The 14,592-nt window shown below is 41.5% G+C and overlaps 3 protein-coding genes across 3 annotated transcripts in view; all 3 read left to right on the top strand.

Moving 5' to 3' along the window:
* The window catches only part of LOC140680121 (uncharacterized), a 1,112,395-nt gene that overhangs the window by 803,440 nt on the left and 294,363 nt on the right, over positions 1 to 14,592 (top strand). The window lies entirely within an intron of this gene.
* Positions 1 to 14,592, top strand: part of LOC133570551 (uncharacterized) — a 270,169-nt gene that overhangs the window by 7,920 nt on the left and 247,657 nt on the right. The window lies entirely within an intron of this gene.
* Positions 466 to 5,586, top strand: LOC140680130 (uncharacterized). Its single transcript, XM_072916497.1, has 2 exons — positions 466 to 626; positions 4,305 to 5,586. Exons 1-2 carry the CDS (start codon positions 485 to 487, stop codon positions 5,303 to 5,305), a joined length of 1,143 nt encoding a protein of 380 aa, XP_072772598.1. The 5' UTR covers positions 466 to 484; the 3' UTR covers positions 5,306 to 5,586.

Genomic DNA, 14,592 nt, shown 5'->3' with positions numbered 1-14,592 from the left:
CTGTTCAACAATTTGCTCACGCATTTGTTGACAAAGTGGTGACCCTCGCCCCATCCTTGTTTGTGAATGACTGAGCATTTCATGGAATCTACTTTTATACCCAATCATGGCACCCACCTGTTCCCAATTTGCCTGTTCACCTGTGGGATGTTCCAAATAAGTGTTTGATGAGCATTCCTCAACTTTATCAGTATTCATTGCCACCTTTCACAACTTCTTTGTCACGTGTTGCTGCCATCAAATTCTAAAGTTAATGATTATTTGCAAAAAAATAAAAAATGTTTATCAGTTCGAACGTCAAATATGTTGTCTTTGTAGCATATTCAATTGAATATGGGTTGAAAATTATTTGCAAATCATTGTATTCCGTTTATATTTACATCTAACACAATTTCCCAACTCATATGGAAACGGGGTTTGTATTTCTATTCTCTCTTTATCTTATTTACTTATTTACCCAACAGACGTCCAGCAGCCCCCTCACATGAAAGAGGAAGATGAGGATCCACACAGGAAAGAGGAAGAGGAGGATGATGTCAGCAAGTTTCCACTGACTGTTGTCTCTGTGAAGACTGAAGAGCATGAAGACAAAGCACCTGAGTCCTCACAGCTTCATCACAGTCCAAGTAAGCACATATCATTTTATTCTCAGGGCATTCAATCCATCACAACTGGACTGTTCACTTTGTCTTAGAAGACTCATCCAAGTAGGCTTCATCACTTCATGCTCATACACTTCAAGTCTTAAATCTAATCATTGGAATTTAGAGGGGAACTGCACTTTTTGGGGGATTTTTTCTGTCGTTCACAATCATTATAAAATACATGATGGTGGATATATATTGTTTTAAAATCACATTGTAACTCATAAATGTAAATAAAAGTCCACTTGCAAAAGAGCCAAAGGGAGGTCCTCTATAACCATCCAAAAAGGGCCAATAATACTCCATTTGCATTTTGTGGCTTGAATAGCAAGCAAGTATTACTGATATTGTTATTATAAGTCCTAACGCAGACAAACTATTTATAGCTTGTGTGTCTATGTTGACATCACCGACTGGCGAGCTCCTTCCTCACCTCGGTGCTGGTGAAAGATTATTCCAGATCATGAATCGTGCCTCTCACCTGGATAGTAGAAGGATGAGGACGTTCTCTGACAAGTTGGTAACATTTGACAGCCAATTTAGACCCGGCAATGGCGAACAACACAAAAAGACGCTTAGCTTCTCCCCCCTTTTCCGTGCGACGATTATGAATAATTTTTCATCTAAACGGGAATATAACTAGATTTTATCAGTCTGAATCATAGCGACAGCAGACCTTGTACAGTAAGTGCTGTTCTATTATGTTTGTTGGCTCTCATGAAGTCAGCAGTGTGTAATATTCAGAGATGTTGTTAAAAAAAAGCGAACCTCGTGTTGCGTTTTTGAAATGAATGCGCTAATGAGCAATCCAGCACCCCCCGCGACCCATAAAGGGACAAGGGGTAGAAAATGGATGGATGGATGGATGAGCAAAAATAGGTAAATATTACATATTTTAAAAATGCACCTGTTACTAAATGACATATATACCTACTGCATGTACATGAAACCTTAATGGAGGTGTTTGGATGTTTTTAAGTTCTTTATAGGCAGAATATTGTAAGCAGACTTTGGATCACATTTATTTACTATTTAGAATGCATAAAAAAGAAAAATATATGTGTAGTTGATTGTCAAAATAAATAAAAGTGTGGTTCCCTTTTAAGTGAAGTGAAGTATATATATTTAACGCTTTTCTCTAGTGACTTACATAGTGAAACCCATTATCTAAGTTACATTTAAACCAGTGTGGGTGGCACTGGGAGCAGGTGGGTAAAGTACCTTGCCCAAGGACACAACGGCAGTGACTAGGATCGAACCTGGAACCGTCGAGTTGCTCGCAAGGCCGCCCTACCAACCGAGCCACGCTGGCCTCAGAATGTATTAAATTCTATCAAAATCTCGTAAAAATCATAAATACATGCTAGAAATGTTTCAATAATTCCATTAACAATATTTTTTATTTAGGAACTTTCTAATGTAGCATGTTTCTATCTACACTTCTGTTAAAATGTAATAATCACTTATTCACTTGTTTTGTTAAAATGTAATAATCACTTATTCACTTGTTTTGTTAAAATGTAATAATCACTTATTCACTTGTTTTGTTAAAATGTAATAATCACTTGTTTTGTTGTTTGATACTTTAGTTTTGGCTGATACTACCAATGTAGGTATCAATCCAGTACCAAGTAGTTACAGGGACAGTATCGGTCATACCAATGTGGATACTGATATTTAAAATGTTTCAAGATCATTGAATGATTCAATTTTTGTTCGCAATTATAATCAGACAAAAACACAGGATGGTGGTGTTAGAATATCAATGTAATATTTAAATATGGCTCTGAATGAAATCATTTGGTTTGTGCCCTTAAAGTCTTCCTGTGACCATAAACTTATTTCCTGAGTTTGTAAACAATAACAAAATCAACAAATTATATATAATACAAATTATCGATCAAACCACTGTATCGACCTTATATTGATATTATACTTGGTATTGTTACTGTCGGTTTTTGTATCAATCGGTCCACATTTGTTTAAACTCAAGAGCTTTAGCAGGGTTTCTGTGTAATACTGGATGACATTAAATTATATATATATATATATGTATATATATATATATATATATATATATATATATATAATTTAATGTCATCCAGTATTACACAGAAACCCTGTAATACTGGATGACATTAAATTATATATATATATATATATATATATATATATATATATATATATATATATATATATATATATATATATATATATATGTATATATATATGTATATATATATTAGAGATGTCCGATAATATCAGCCTGCCGATAAATGCTTTAAAATGTAATATCGGAAAATATCGGTATCGTTTTTTTTATTATCGGTATCGTTTTTTTTATGTTTATTAAATCAACATAAAAAACACAAGATACACTTACAATTAGTGCACCAACCCAAAAAACCTCCCTCCCCATTTAAACTCATTCACACAAAAGGGTTGTTTCTTTCTGTTATTAATATTCTGGTTCCTACATTATATATCAATATATATCAATACAGTCTGCAAGGGATACAGTCCGTAAGCACACATGATTGTGCGTGCTGCTGGTCCACAAATTAATCCCGCATAACAAACACCTCCCCCCTCCCGTCCATATAACCCACCAATACAAATCAAACACCTGCACAACACACTCAATCCCACAGCCCAAAGTACCGTTCACCTCCCCAAGGTTCATACAGCACATATATTTCCCCAAAGTTACGTACGTGACATGCACATAGCGGCACGCACGTACGGGCAAGCGATCAAATGTTTGGAAGCCGCAGCTGCGTACTCACAGTAGCGCGTCTCCAACTCAAAGTCCTCCTGGTAAGAGTCTATGTTGTCCCAGTTCTCCACAGGCCAATGTGTATCCAACTCAAAGTCCTCCTGGTAAGAGTCTATGTTGTCCCAGTTCTCCACAGGCCAATGTGTATCCAACTCAAAGTCCTCCTGGTAAGAGTCTATGTTGTCCCAGTTCTCCACAAGCCAATGGTAAAGCTTGACTGTCATCGTTCGGGAATGTAAACAATGAAACACCGGCTACGACGTAGCTGCTACGTGTTTGTGTTGCTGCAGCCGGCCGCTAATACACCGCTTCCCACCTACAGCTTTCTTCTTTGCTGTCTCCATTGTTCATTAAACAAATTGCAAACGGTTCACCAACTCAGATGTCCAGAATACTGTGGAATTTTGCGATGAAAACAGACGACTTAATAGCTGGCCACCATGCTGTCCCAAAATGTCCGCTACAATCTGTGACGTCACGCGCAAACGTCATCATACCGAGACGTTTTCAGCAGGATATTTCGCGGGAAATTTAAAATTGCACTTTATAAGTTAACCCGGCCGTATTGGCATGTGTTGCAATGTTGAGATTTCATCATTGATGTATAAACTATCAGACTGCGTGGTCGGTAGTAGTGACTTTCAGTAGACCTGTAACTAATTAACTATTATTCAATCATCACCATATTTCATGTTTGTACTGTTGTTGGTTAATAAAAGTCCACAACCATAAAAGACTTCCAGTAAGATGTGTAATAAGAGCTATAAATGATTTAGATATGATAGTTTTTATGCATATATTTGATTAGGCCAACCTCACATCATGTGGATGGTTGGCATAAGAGCTGCAAAGTAAAATACAGTAACACCTCATTTGTTCTGCAGACGTCCAGCGGGTGTCAGCAGAGAGTCAAGAAGAGATTCCCTCCAAGCAGCAGGAGTGGAGCTCCAGTGTGGGACAGAAGGAGCTGGAGCCCCCACACATTAAAGAGGAAGAGGAGGAACTGTGGGAGCAGCTTCAAAGGTTGGTGGAGGCTAACGATGAAGATGAAGCTCAGTCCTCACAGCTTCATCACAGTCAAAGTGAGGAGAACAGAGGGGCGGAGCTTGTAAGTCAACACATCACAGAAGCTGATGGAGAGCATTGTGAAGATATCAAGTCAGAACCAGACAGCATCTTTGCTCCACTGTCAGACATGGACCACATGATGTCACACTCTTCTGATCACAGTGACCACATCCAAAAACCTTTGGAGAGTAAAAATGACTCTAAAGGTGATACGAGACATCACACTAACAACAAACACTTTGACTGCTCTGAATGTGGGAAATCATTTAGACGGAAGAGTCATTTTACAAGACACATGAGAATACATACTGGAGAGAAACCTTTTACTTGCTCTGTTTGTAAGAAGAGTTTCTCCACAAAACATTACGTGACCACACACATGAGAATCCATACTGGAGAGAAACCTTTTACTTGCTCTGTTTGTAAGAAGAGTTTCTCCAGAAAGAAATACATGATCACACACATGAGAACACACACTGGAGAGAACCCTTTTGCTTGCTCAGCTTCTAATCACAGTGACCACATCCAAAAATCTTTGGAGAGTAAAAATGACTCTAAAGGTGATACGAGACATCACACTAACAACAAACACTTTGACTGCTCTGTATGTGGGAAATCAGTTAGGCAGAAGAGTCATTGTATAAGACACATGAGAATGCATACTGGAGAGAAACCTTTTACTTGCTCTGTTTGTAAGAAGAGTTACTCCAGAAAGTGTGACATGACCTTACACATGAGAACACACACTGGAGAGAAACCTTTAGCTTGCTCAGCTTCTGATCACAGTGCCCACATCCAAAAACCTTTGGAGAGTTAAAATGACTCTAAAGGTGATACGAGACATCACACTAACAACAAACACGTTGACTGCTCTGAATGTGGGAAATCATTTAGACTGAAGAGTAATGTTACAAGACACATGAGAATACATACTGGAGAGAAACCTTTTACTTGCTCTGTTTGTAACAAGAGTTTCTCCACAAAACATTACGTAACCACACACATGAGAATACATACTTGAGAGAAACCGTTTAGTTGCTCTGTTTGTAAGAAGAGTTTCTTCACAAAGCTTAACATCACCTCACAGATGAGAACACACACTGGAGAGAAACCTTTTGCTTGCTCAGCTTGTGCTAAAAGATTCTACACTAAGAAAGAAATGATGTTACACATGAGAACACACACTGGTGATAAACCTTTTACTTGCTCTGTTTGTAAGAAGAGTTTCTCCAGAAAGCAAGTCATGACCACACACATGAGAACACACACTGGAGAGAAACCGTTTAGTTGCACTGTGTGTGTTAAAAGGTTCAGGTCTAAGAAGCAGTTACGTAAACACAAGTGTGTAACAGTCATGGAAGCTGCAGGGATGTAAAAACGCTTAGAGAGTGATTGTGCTAAATGTAGTTTAAAAACACAGCATGTTTAATATGAATGTATATTTGATGTTGTATGTAGTGCTTCTCATCTTCTAGTCTTATATGTTGTCCTATAGTTACTTTTTAAGTTGTGTGCATGTATTGAATATTATATATGTAGCTACTATTTTATTTTATTTTCTCATTGTTTAAAGATATGGCATCTTATTTAAATGTGTTTTTTTTGTGTCTTATAAAATCACACATTTTTTTGATTGCATTTTATTGATATTATTATCCAACTAAAAGTATGAATGAATAAAATGGTTAACAAAATGTGGACTCTGGTAGATTAGCAGCATTGTTACATCATGGATGTTAACTACTGCAAAACATCAACAAAGAAGAAAAATGCTGAAGTTAGCAACACATCACTGAACTTTAGAGCCATCGTGAGTGGAGTTGCTTGTTTTTATTGCTGCATTTGTACTTATTTCACCTCACATCTTCACTTTTAATCCTAAAGTCTTCTTCACATATATTGTTGTAGGCTTCTAACATTTATGTTTCTGATGTGTGTGTGTAGTCTGGAAAGGGTTGTTGTCCCTTGTGGATCCAAATGTTCACTTGCACAGATACATCCTCATCCTCATCATCATCATCATCATCATCACCGGGCCACTACTGGACGAAACCTTAGCATTAATGTTTTAATATAAGTGTGACCTCATTATTCCTTGATAATAAGACTAAAAATACAGATTTAAGCACTGTATGAGAGTGCTTCTTGTAGTACTCCAACTCGCCACACTGAGAAGTGGGGTGATCATGAGCTAGCAGATGCATGTTGCTATCATGTTTTATCAGCAAGGAAGACAACATTTGTGTTTACTTTTTGTCAGATCCAAGTTTTAATGCTCTGCTGAATAAATGAATCACTATGGCTGCCAATATGGAGGATTATTTATATATTTAAAATCAAATACTTCTCTTAACAGCTAGAAAAATGACACCACAAAAATAGCGAAACGGCAGCAGGACTCAGTAAATATTTTATTAATTGACTAATTAATAAACTGTAAAGAGTAACATGACAGTGGATATTTCACAAGAGTTGACTAAAAAGTGTAAAATGGGAATGCTACATAAAATGCTTAACATAGACTGATACTGATACTGTGTAATCATTTATTTGTCCTAACATTATTTTGGGATATAAATTGATGTCCCCCCAATGTTAAACTCATTTCTACGCTCACTGTGTGAAGACTGGAGGTTAATGTACTAATAAAGTAAAAACATGGACCACAAATGATGTGTATATATGTTAGCCAATAACAAGTCCGTCTGTAAGTGTCAGGCTTGGACGTAGGAAGGGACTCAGATGCAGAGAGGTGATTCCAAATAAAGCTTTTATTTTGAAAAAACTCTTTAAGCCTCCAGAGCCGAGTAAATTCTAATACTATGAAATAGAAAAATACTATCGACAAAATGTTCCAAAAGGGAAAAACCGAAAATCACTCCAAAAGGGAGGGAATACAAAAATAAGGACGATATAATTAGCACCGTATCTGTTATCAAAAAACTTTAACTCTAAACGCTCCAACAGGAGGAAGAAAATAAAGACTATAAAACTTAACTACTCTAATCAATGTAAACAAAAAATCACTCAACAAACTTTGAGGAAAAAATCTTTAAGGAAAAATTATAACTCACCACTGCGGTAAAAAAAGGTAGGATAACAAAAGTCGCTCTGAGGGAGGAAAAAAGTTAATTCAAAATTACAGCGTGGGATATTCTGGGAGCAAGGACGTAGACATGAGACAAGGCAAGGCATGGACATGAACAGGGACATGGAACGCAAGACAGGCACGAAAGCTCGAGACAATCTGGCACAGAACAAGGGGAGGCTTGGGTTTATAAAGAACATGAGGGTAATGGGAAACAGGTGGAAACAATCAAGGGTCCGGAATGACGTCAGACTGGTGACACAAGAGGAAGGACCCGTGATCTGAAACAAGAGGAGTTGCTTTTCAAAATAAAACATGTAAATCACAAGACAGAAAAAACCAAGACAAGACTTCCCTCACCGCGGTGTAACAGTAAGACACACAAACACATTTATTCAACATCGTTATGATGTAACATGGAAGATGCTAACGTTAAGCTAACTAGCGAGGTGATGCTGTGAAGAGCTGCTCCGCAAAGTTGGCATACAACCAAAAATTACTTTAAAATGTTATTATTAATGTTCACTTTCAATGTATTTATTTGGAACATGTCAAAACTTTACAAGCACAACTTTTGCTCAAGTGATCAAGCGTCCAACATGAGTGGAAGAAGCAGAGCTTGTCTGGTCCCCCCCAGTGTAAAAACTAAATGCTTGTCTGGTCCCCCCCCCAGTGTAAAAAGAAAATGCTTGTCTGGTCCCCCCCAGTGTAAAAACTAAATGCTTGTCTGGTCCCCCCCAGTGTAAAAACAAACTAAATGCCACTCAATGATGTGTTGAGTTGAGTTGAGTGTATTTATTTATATGTCACATTTAAAACAAGCTCAGTTGGCCAAAGTGCTGTACAGACATAAGACATAAGGTGCACATAGTGTCACATTAAAGGCCTACTGAAATGAAATGTTCTTATTTAAACGGGGATAGCAGGTCCATTCTATTTGTCATACTTGATCATTTCGCGATATTGCCATATTTTTGCTGAAAGGATTTAGTAGAGAACAATGACGATGAAGTTCGCAACTTTTGGTCGCTGATAAAAAAGCCTTGCCTGTACCGGAAGTAGCAGACGAGTAGCGTGACGTCACAGGTTGTGGAGCTCCTCACATCTGCACATTGTTTACAATCATGGCCACCAGCAGCGTGAGCGATTCGGACCGAGAAAGCGACGATTGCCCCATTAATTTGAGCGAGGATGAAAGATTTGTAGATGAGGAAAGTGAGAGTGAAGGACTAGAGGGCAGTGGGAGCGATTCAGATAGGGAAGATGCTGTGAGAGGCGGGTGGGACCTGATATTCAGCTGGGAATGACTAAAACAGTAAATAAACACAATAATTATTTATACTCTATTAGCCACAACACAACCAGGCTTATATTTAATATGCCACAAATTAATCCCGCATAACAAACACCTCCCCCCTCCCGTCCATATAACCCGCCAATACAACTCAAACACCTGCACAACACACTCAATCCCACAGCCCAAAGTACCGTTCACCTCCCCAAAGTTCATACAGCACATGTATTTCCCCAAAGTTACGTACGTGACATGCTCATAGCGGCACGCACGCACAGGCAAGCGATCAAATATTTGGAAGCCGCAGCTGCGTACTCTTGGTAGCGCTTATCCAACTCAAAGTCCTCCTGGTATGAGTCTATGTTGTCCCAGTTCTCCACAGGCCAATGTGTATCCAACTCAAAGTCCTCCTGGTAAGAGTCTCTGTTGTCCCAGTTCTCCACAGGCCAATGTGTCTCCAACTCAAAGTCCTCCTGGTAAGAGTCTATGTTGTCCCAGTTCTCCACAGGCCAATGTGTCTCCAACTCAAAGTCCTCCTGGTAATAGTCTCTGTTGTCCCAGTTCTCCACAGGCCAATGTGTCTCCAACTCAAAGTCCTCCTGGTAAGAGTCTATGCTGTCCCAGTTCTCCACAGGCCAATGTGTATCCAACTCAAAGTCCTCCTGGTAAGAGTCTATGTTGTCCCAGTTCTCTACAGGCCAATGTGTCTCCAACTCAAAGTCCTCCTGGTAAGAGTCTCTGTTGTCCCAGTTCTCCACAGGCCAATGTGTCTCCAACTCAAAGTCCTCCTGGTAAGAGTCTATGTTGTCCCAGTTCTCCACAGGCCAATGTGTATCCAACTCAAAGTCCTCCTGGTAAGAGTCTCTGTTGTCCCAGTTCTCCACAGGCCAATGTGTCTCCAACTCAAAGTCCTCCTGGTAAGAGTCTCTGTTGTCCCAGTTCTCCACAGGCCAATGTGTCTGCAACTCAAAGTCCTCCTGGTAAGAGTCTATGTTGTCCCAGTTGTCCGCAGGCCAATGTGTCTCCAACTCAAAGTCCTCCTGGTAAGAGTCTCTGTTGTCCCAGTTCTCCACAGGCCAATGTGTCTCCAACTCAAAGTCCTCCTGGTAAGAGTCTATGTTGTCCCAGTTCTCCACAGGCCAATGTGTCTCCAACTCAAAGTCCTCCTGGTAAGAGTCTATGTTGTCCCAGTTCTCCACAGGCCAATGTGTATCCAACTCAAAGTCCTCCTGGTAAGAGTCTCTGTTGTCCCAGTTCTCCACAGGCCAATGTGTCTCCAACTCAAAGTCCTCCTGGTAAGAGTCTCTGTTGTCCCAGTTCTCCACAGGCCAATGTGTCTCCAACTCAAAGTCCTCCTGGTAAGAGTCTATGTTGTCCCAGTTCTCCACAGGCCAATGTGTATCCAACTCAAAGTCCTCCTGGTAAGAGTCTCTGTTGTCCCAGTTCTCCACAGGCCAATGTGTATCCAACTCAAAGTCCTCCTGGTAAGAGTCTATGTTGTCCCAGTTCTCCACAGGCCAATGTGTCTCCAACTCAAAGTCCTCCTGGTAAGAGTCTCTGTTGTCCCAGTTCTCCACAGGCCAATGTGTCTCCAACTCAAAGTCCTCCTGGTAAGAGTCTATGTTGTCCCAGTTCTCCACAGGCCAATGTGTCTCCAACTCAAAGTCCTCCTGGTAAGAATCTCTGTTGTCCCAGTTCTCCACAGGCCAATGTGTATCCAACTCAAAGTCCTCCTGGTAAGAGTCTATGTTGTCCCAGTTCTCCACAGGCCAATGTGTCTCCAACTCAAAGTCCTCCTGGTAAGAGTCTCTGTTGTCCCAGTTCTCCACAGGCCAATGTGTCTCCAACTCAAAGTCCTCCTGGTAAGGGTCTCTGTTGTCCCAGTTCTCCACAGGCCAATGTGTCTCCAACTCAAAGTCCTCCTGGTAAGAGTCTATGTTGTCCCAGTTCTCCACAGGCCAATGTGTCTCCAACTCAAAGTCCTCCTGGTAAGGGTCTCTGTTGTCCCAGTTCTCCACAGGCCAATGTGTCTCCAACTCAAAGTCCTCCTGGTAAGAGTCTATGTTGTCCCAGTTCTCCACAGGCCAATGTGTCTCCAACTCAAAGTCCTCCTGGTAAGAGTCTATGTTGTCCCAGTTCTCCACAGGCCAATGTGTCTCCAACTCAAAGTCCTCCTGGTAAGAGTCTATGTTGTCCCAGTTCTCCACAGGCCAATGTGTCTCCAACTCAAAGTCCTCCTGGTAAGAATCTCTGTTGTCCCAGTTCTCCACAGGCCAATGTGTATCCAACTCAAAGTCCTCCTGGTAAGAGTCTATGTTGTCCCAGTTCTCCACAGGCCAATGTGTCTCCAACTCAAAGTCCTCCTGGTAAGAGTCTCTGTTGTCCCAGTTCTCCACAGGCCAATGTGTCTCCAACTCAAAGTCCTCCTGGTAAGGGTCTCTGTTGTCCCAGTTCTCCACAGGCCAATGTGTCTCCAACTCAAAGTCCTCCTGGTAAGAGTCTATGTTGTCCCAGTTCTCCACAGGCCAATGTGTATCCAACTCAAAGTCCTCCTGGTAAGAGTCTATGTTGTCCCAGTTCTCCACAGGCCAATGTGTCTCCAACTCAAAGTCCTCCTGGTAAGAGTCTCTGTTGTCCCAGTTCTCCACAGGCCAATGTGTCTCCAACTCAAAGTCCTCCTGGTAAGAGTCTCTGTTGTCCCAGTTCTCCACAGGCCAATGTGTATCCAACTCAAAGTCCTCCTGGTAAGAGTCTCTGTTGTCCCAGTTCTCCACAGGCCAATGTGTCTCCAACTCAAAGTCCTCCTGGTAAGAGTCTCTGTTGTCCCAATTCTCCACAGGCCAATGTGTCTCCAACTCAAAGTCCTCCTGGTAAGAGTCTCTGTTGTCCCAGTTCTCCACAGGCCAATGTGTATTCAACTCAAAGTCCTCCTGGTAAGAGTCTCTGTTGTCCCAGTTCTCCACAGGCCAATGTGTCTCCAACTCAAAGTCCTCCTGGTAAGAGTCTATGTTGTCCCAGTTCTCCACAGGCCAATGTGTCTCCAACTCAAAGTCCTCCTGGTAAGAGTCTATGTTGTCCCAGTTCTCCACAGGCCAATGTGTATCCAACTCAAAGTCCTCCTGGTAAGAGTCTATGTTGTCCCAGTTCTCCACAGGCCAATGTGTCTCCAACTCAAAGTCCTCCTGGTAAGAGTCTCTGTTGTCCCAGTTCTCCACAGGCCAATGTGTATTCAACTCAAAGTCCTCCTGGTAAGAGTCTCTGTTGTCCCAGTTCTCCACAGGCCAATGTGTATCCAACTCAAAGTCCTCCTGGTAAGAGTCTCTGTTGTCCCAGTTCTCCACAGGCCAATGTCTCTCCAACTCAAAGTCCTCCTGGTAAGGGTCTCTGTTGTCCCAGTTCTCCACAGGCCAATGTGTCTCCAACTCAAAGTCCTCCTGGTAAGAGTCTATGTTGTCCAAGTTCTCCACAGGCCAATGTGTCTCCAACTCAAAGTCCTCCTGGTAAGAGTCTCTGTTGTCCCAGTTCTCCACAGGCCAATGTGTCTCCAACTCAAAGTCCTCCTGGTAAGAGTCTCTGTTGTCCCAGTTCTCCACAGGCCAATGTGTCTCCAACTCAAAGTCCTCCTGGTAAGAGTCTCTGTTGTCCCAGTTCTCCACAGGCCAATGTGTCTCCAACTCAAAGTCCTCCTGGTAAGAGTCTCTGTTGTCCCAGTTCTCCACAGGCCAATGTGTATCCAACTCAAAGTCCTCCTGGTAAGAGTCTCTGTTGTCCCAGTTCTCCACAGGCCAATGTGTCTCCAACTCAAAGTCCTCCTGGTAAGTGTCTCTGTTGTCCCAGTTCTCCACAGGCCAATGTGTCTCCAACTCAAAGTCCTCCTGGTAAGAGTCTATGTTGTCCCAGTTCTCCACAGGCCAATGTGTCTCCAACTCAAAGTCCTCCTGGTAAGAGTCTATGTTGTCCCAGTTCTCCACAGGCCAATGTGTATCCAACTCAAAGTCCTCCTGGTAAGAGTCTATATTGTCCCAGTTCTCCACAGGCCAATGTGTCTCCAACTCAAAGTCCTCCTGGTAAGAGTCTCTGTTGTCCCAGTTCTCCACAGGCCAATGTGTATTCAACTCAAAGTCCTCCTGGTAAGAGTCTCTGTTGTCCCAGTTCTCCACAGGCCAATGTGTCTCCAACTCAAAGTCCTCCTGGTAAGAGTCTATGTTGTCCCAGTTCTCCACAGGCCAATGTGTATCCAACTCAAAGTCCTCCTGGTAAGAGTCTATATTGTCCCAGTTCTCCACAGGCCAATGTGTCTCCAACTCAAAGTCCTCCTGGTAAGAGTCTCTGTTGTCCCAGTTCTCCACAGGCCAATGTGTATTCAACTCAAAGTCCTCCTGGTAAGAGTCTCTGTTGTCCCAGTTCTCCACAGGCCAATGTGTATCCAACTCAAAGTCCTCCTGGTAAGAGTCTCTGTTGTCCCAGTTCTCCACAGGCCAATGTCTCTCCAACTCAAAGTCCTCCTGGTAAGGGTCTCTGTTGTCCCAGTTCTCCACAGGCCAATGTGTCTCCAACTCAAAGTCCTCCTGGTAAGAGTCTCTGTTGTCCCAGTTCTCCACAGGCCAATGTGTATCAAACTCAAGGTCCTCCTGGTAAGAGTCTCTGTTGTCCTAGTTCTCCACAGGCCAATGTGTATCCAACTCAAAGTCCTCCTGGTAAGAGTCTCTGTTGTCCCAGTTCTCCACAGGCCAATGTGTATCCAACTCAAGGTCCTCCTGGTAAGAGTCTCTGTTGTCCTAGTTCTCCACAGGCCAATGTGTATCCAACTCAAAGTCCTCCTGGTAAGAGTCTCTGTTGTCCCAGTTCTCCACAAGCCAATGGTAAAGCTTGACTGTCATCGTTCGGGAATGTAAACAATGAAACACCGGCTACAACGTAGCCGCTACGTGTTTGTGTTGCTGCAGTCGGCCGCTAATACACCGCTTCCCACCTACAGCTTTCTTCTTTGCTGTCTCCATTGTTCATTAAACAAATTGTAAAACATTCACAAACACAGATGTCCAGAATACTGTGGAATTTTGCGATGTAAACAGACGACTTAATAGCTGGCCACCATGCTGTCCCATACCGAGACGTTTTCAGCAGGATATTTCGCAGGAAATTTAAAATTGCACTTTATAAGTTAACCCGGCCGTATTGGCATGTGTTGCAATGTTAAGATTTCATCATTGATGTATAAACTATCAGACTGCGTGGTCGGTAGTAGTGGCTTTCAGTAGGCCTTTAACATGGTAACATAGAAGGATGAATACAATATAATAGTAAAATATACCTTAAATAGAACTGCAGAATATATCATCTAAAATACTAAAATGTAATAAATTAATAAAAAAGGATAAAACAAGAAATAAACAAAACAAGCAAGACATCCTGCCTAACTGGATATGAACGCCAGTAGGCCAAAAGGTGAACCAGGAAAAAGTGGCTAGAGAGTGATTTTGGCGGGGGGTTTTTTTTAGAGCCATAAATGTATAAAAATAGGAATTACCAAAAAACGAAAATCTTATGCAGCTGTTTTGTCTTGTAAATGTGTTTACATTCATTCTGGAAACAGAATCTCTCTCACAAATGGACATTAATACATATAGCTAACATTTGAGACAAGTATTTTAGCATTGGTATACTTTCATTTGAATTGAAACCATGAAACAAAGAAAATGAAAAAAAGGCTTCCAAATAA

The sequence above is a fragment of the Nerophis lumbriciformis genome, linkage group LG28 (genome assembly GCF_033978685.3).
Source record: "Nerophis lumbriciformis linkage group LG28, RoL_Nlum_v2.1, whole genome shotgun sequence".
Classification (NCBI taxonomy): Eukaryota; Metazoa; Chordata; class Actinopteri; order Syngnathiformes; family Syngnathidae; genus Nerophis; species Nerophis lumbriciformis.
This window is presented reverse-complemented; position numbering and strand designations above follow the sequence as displayed.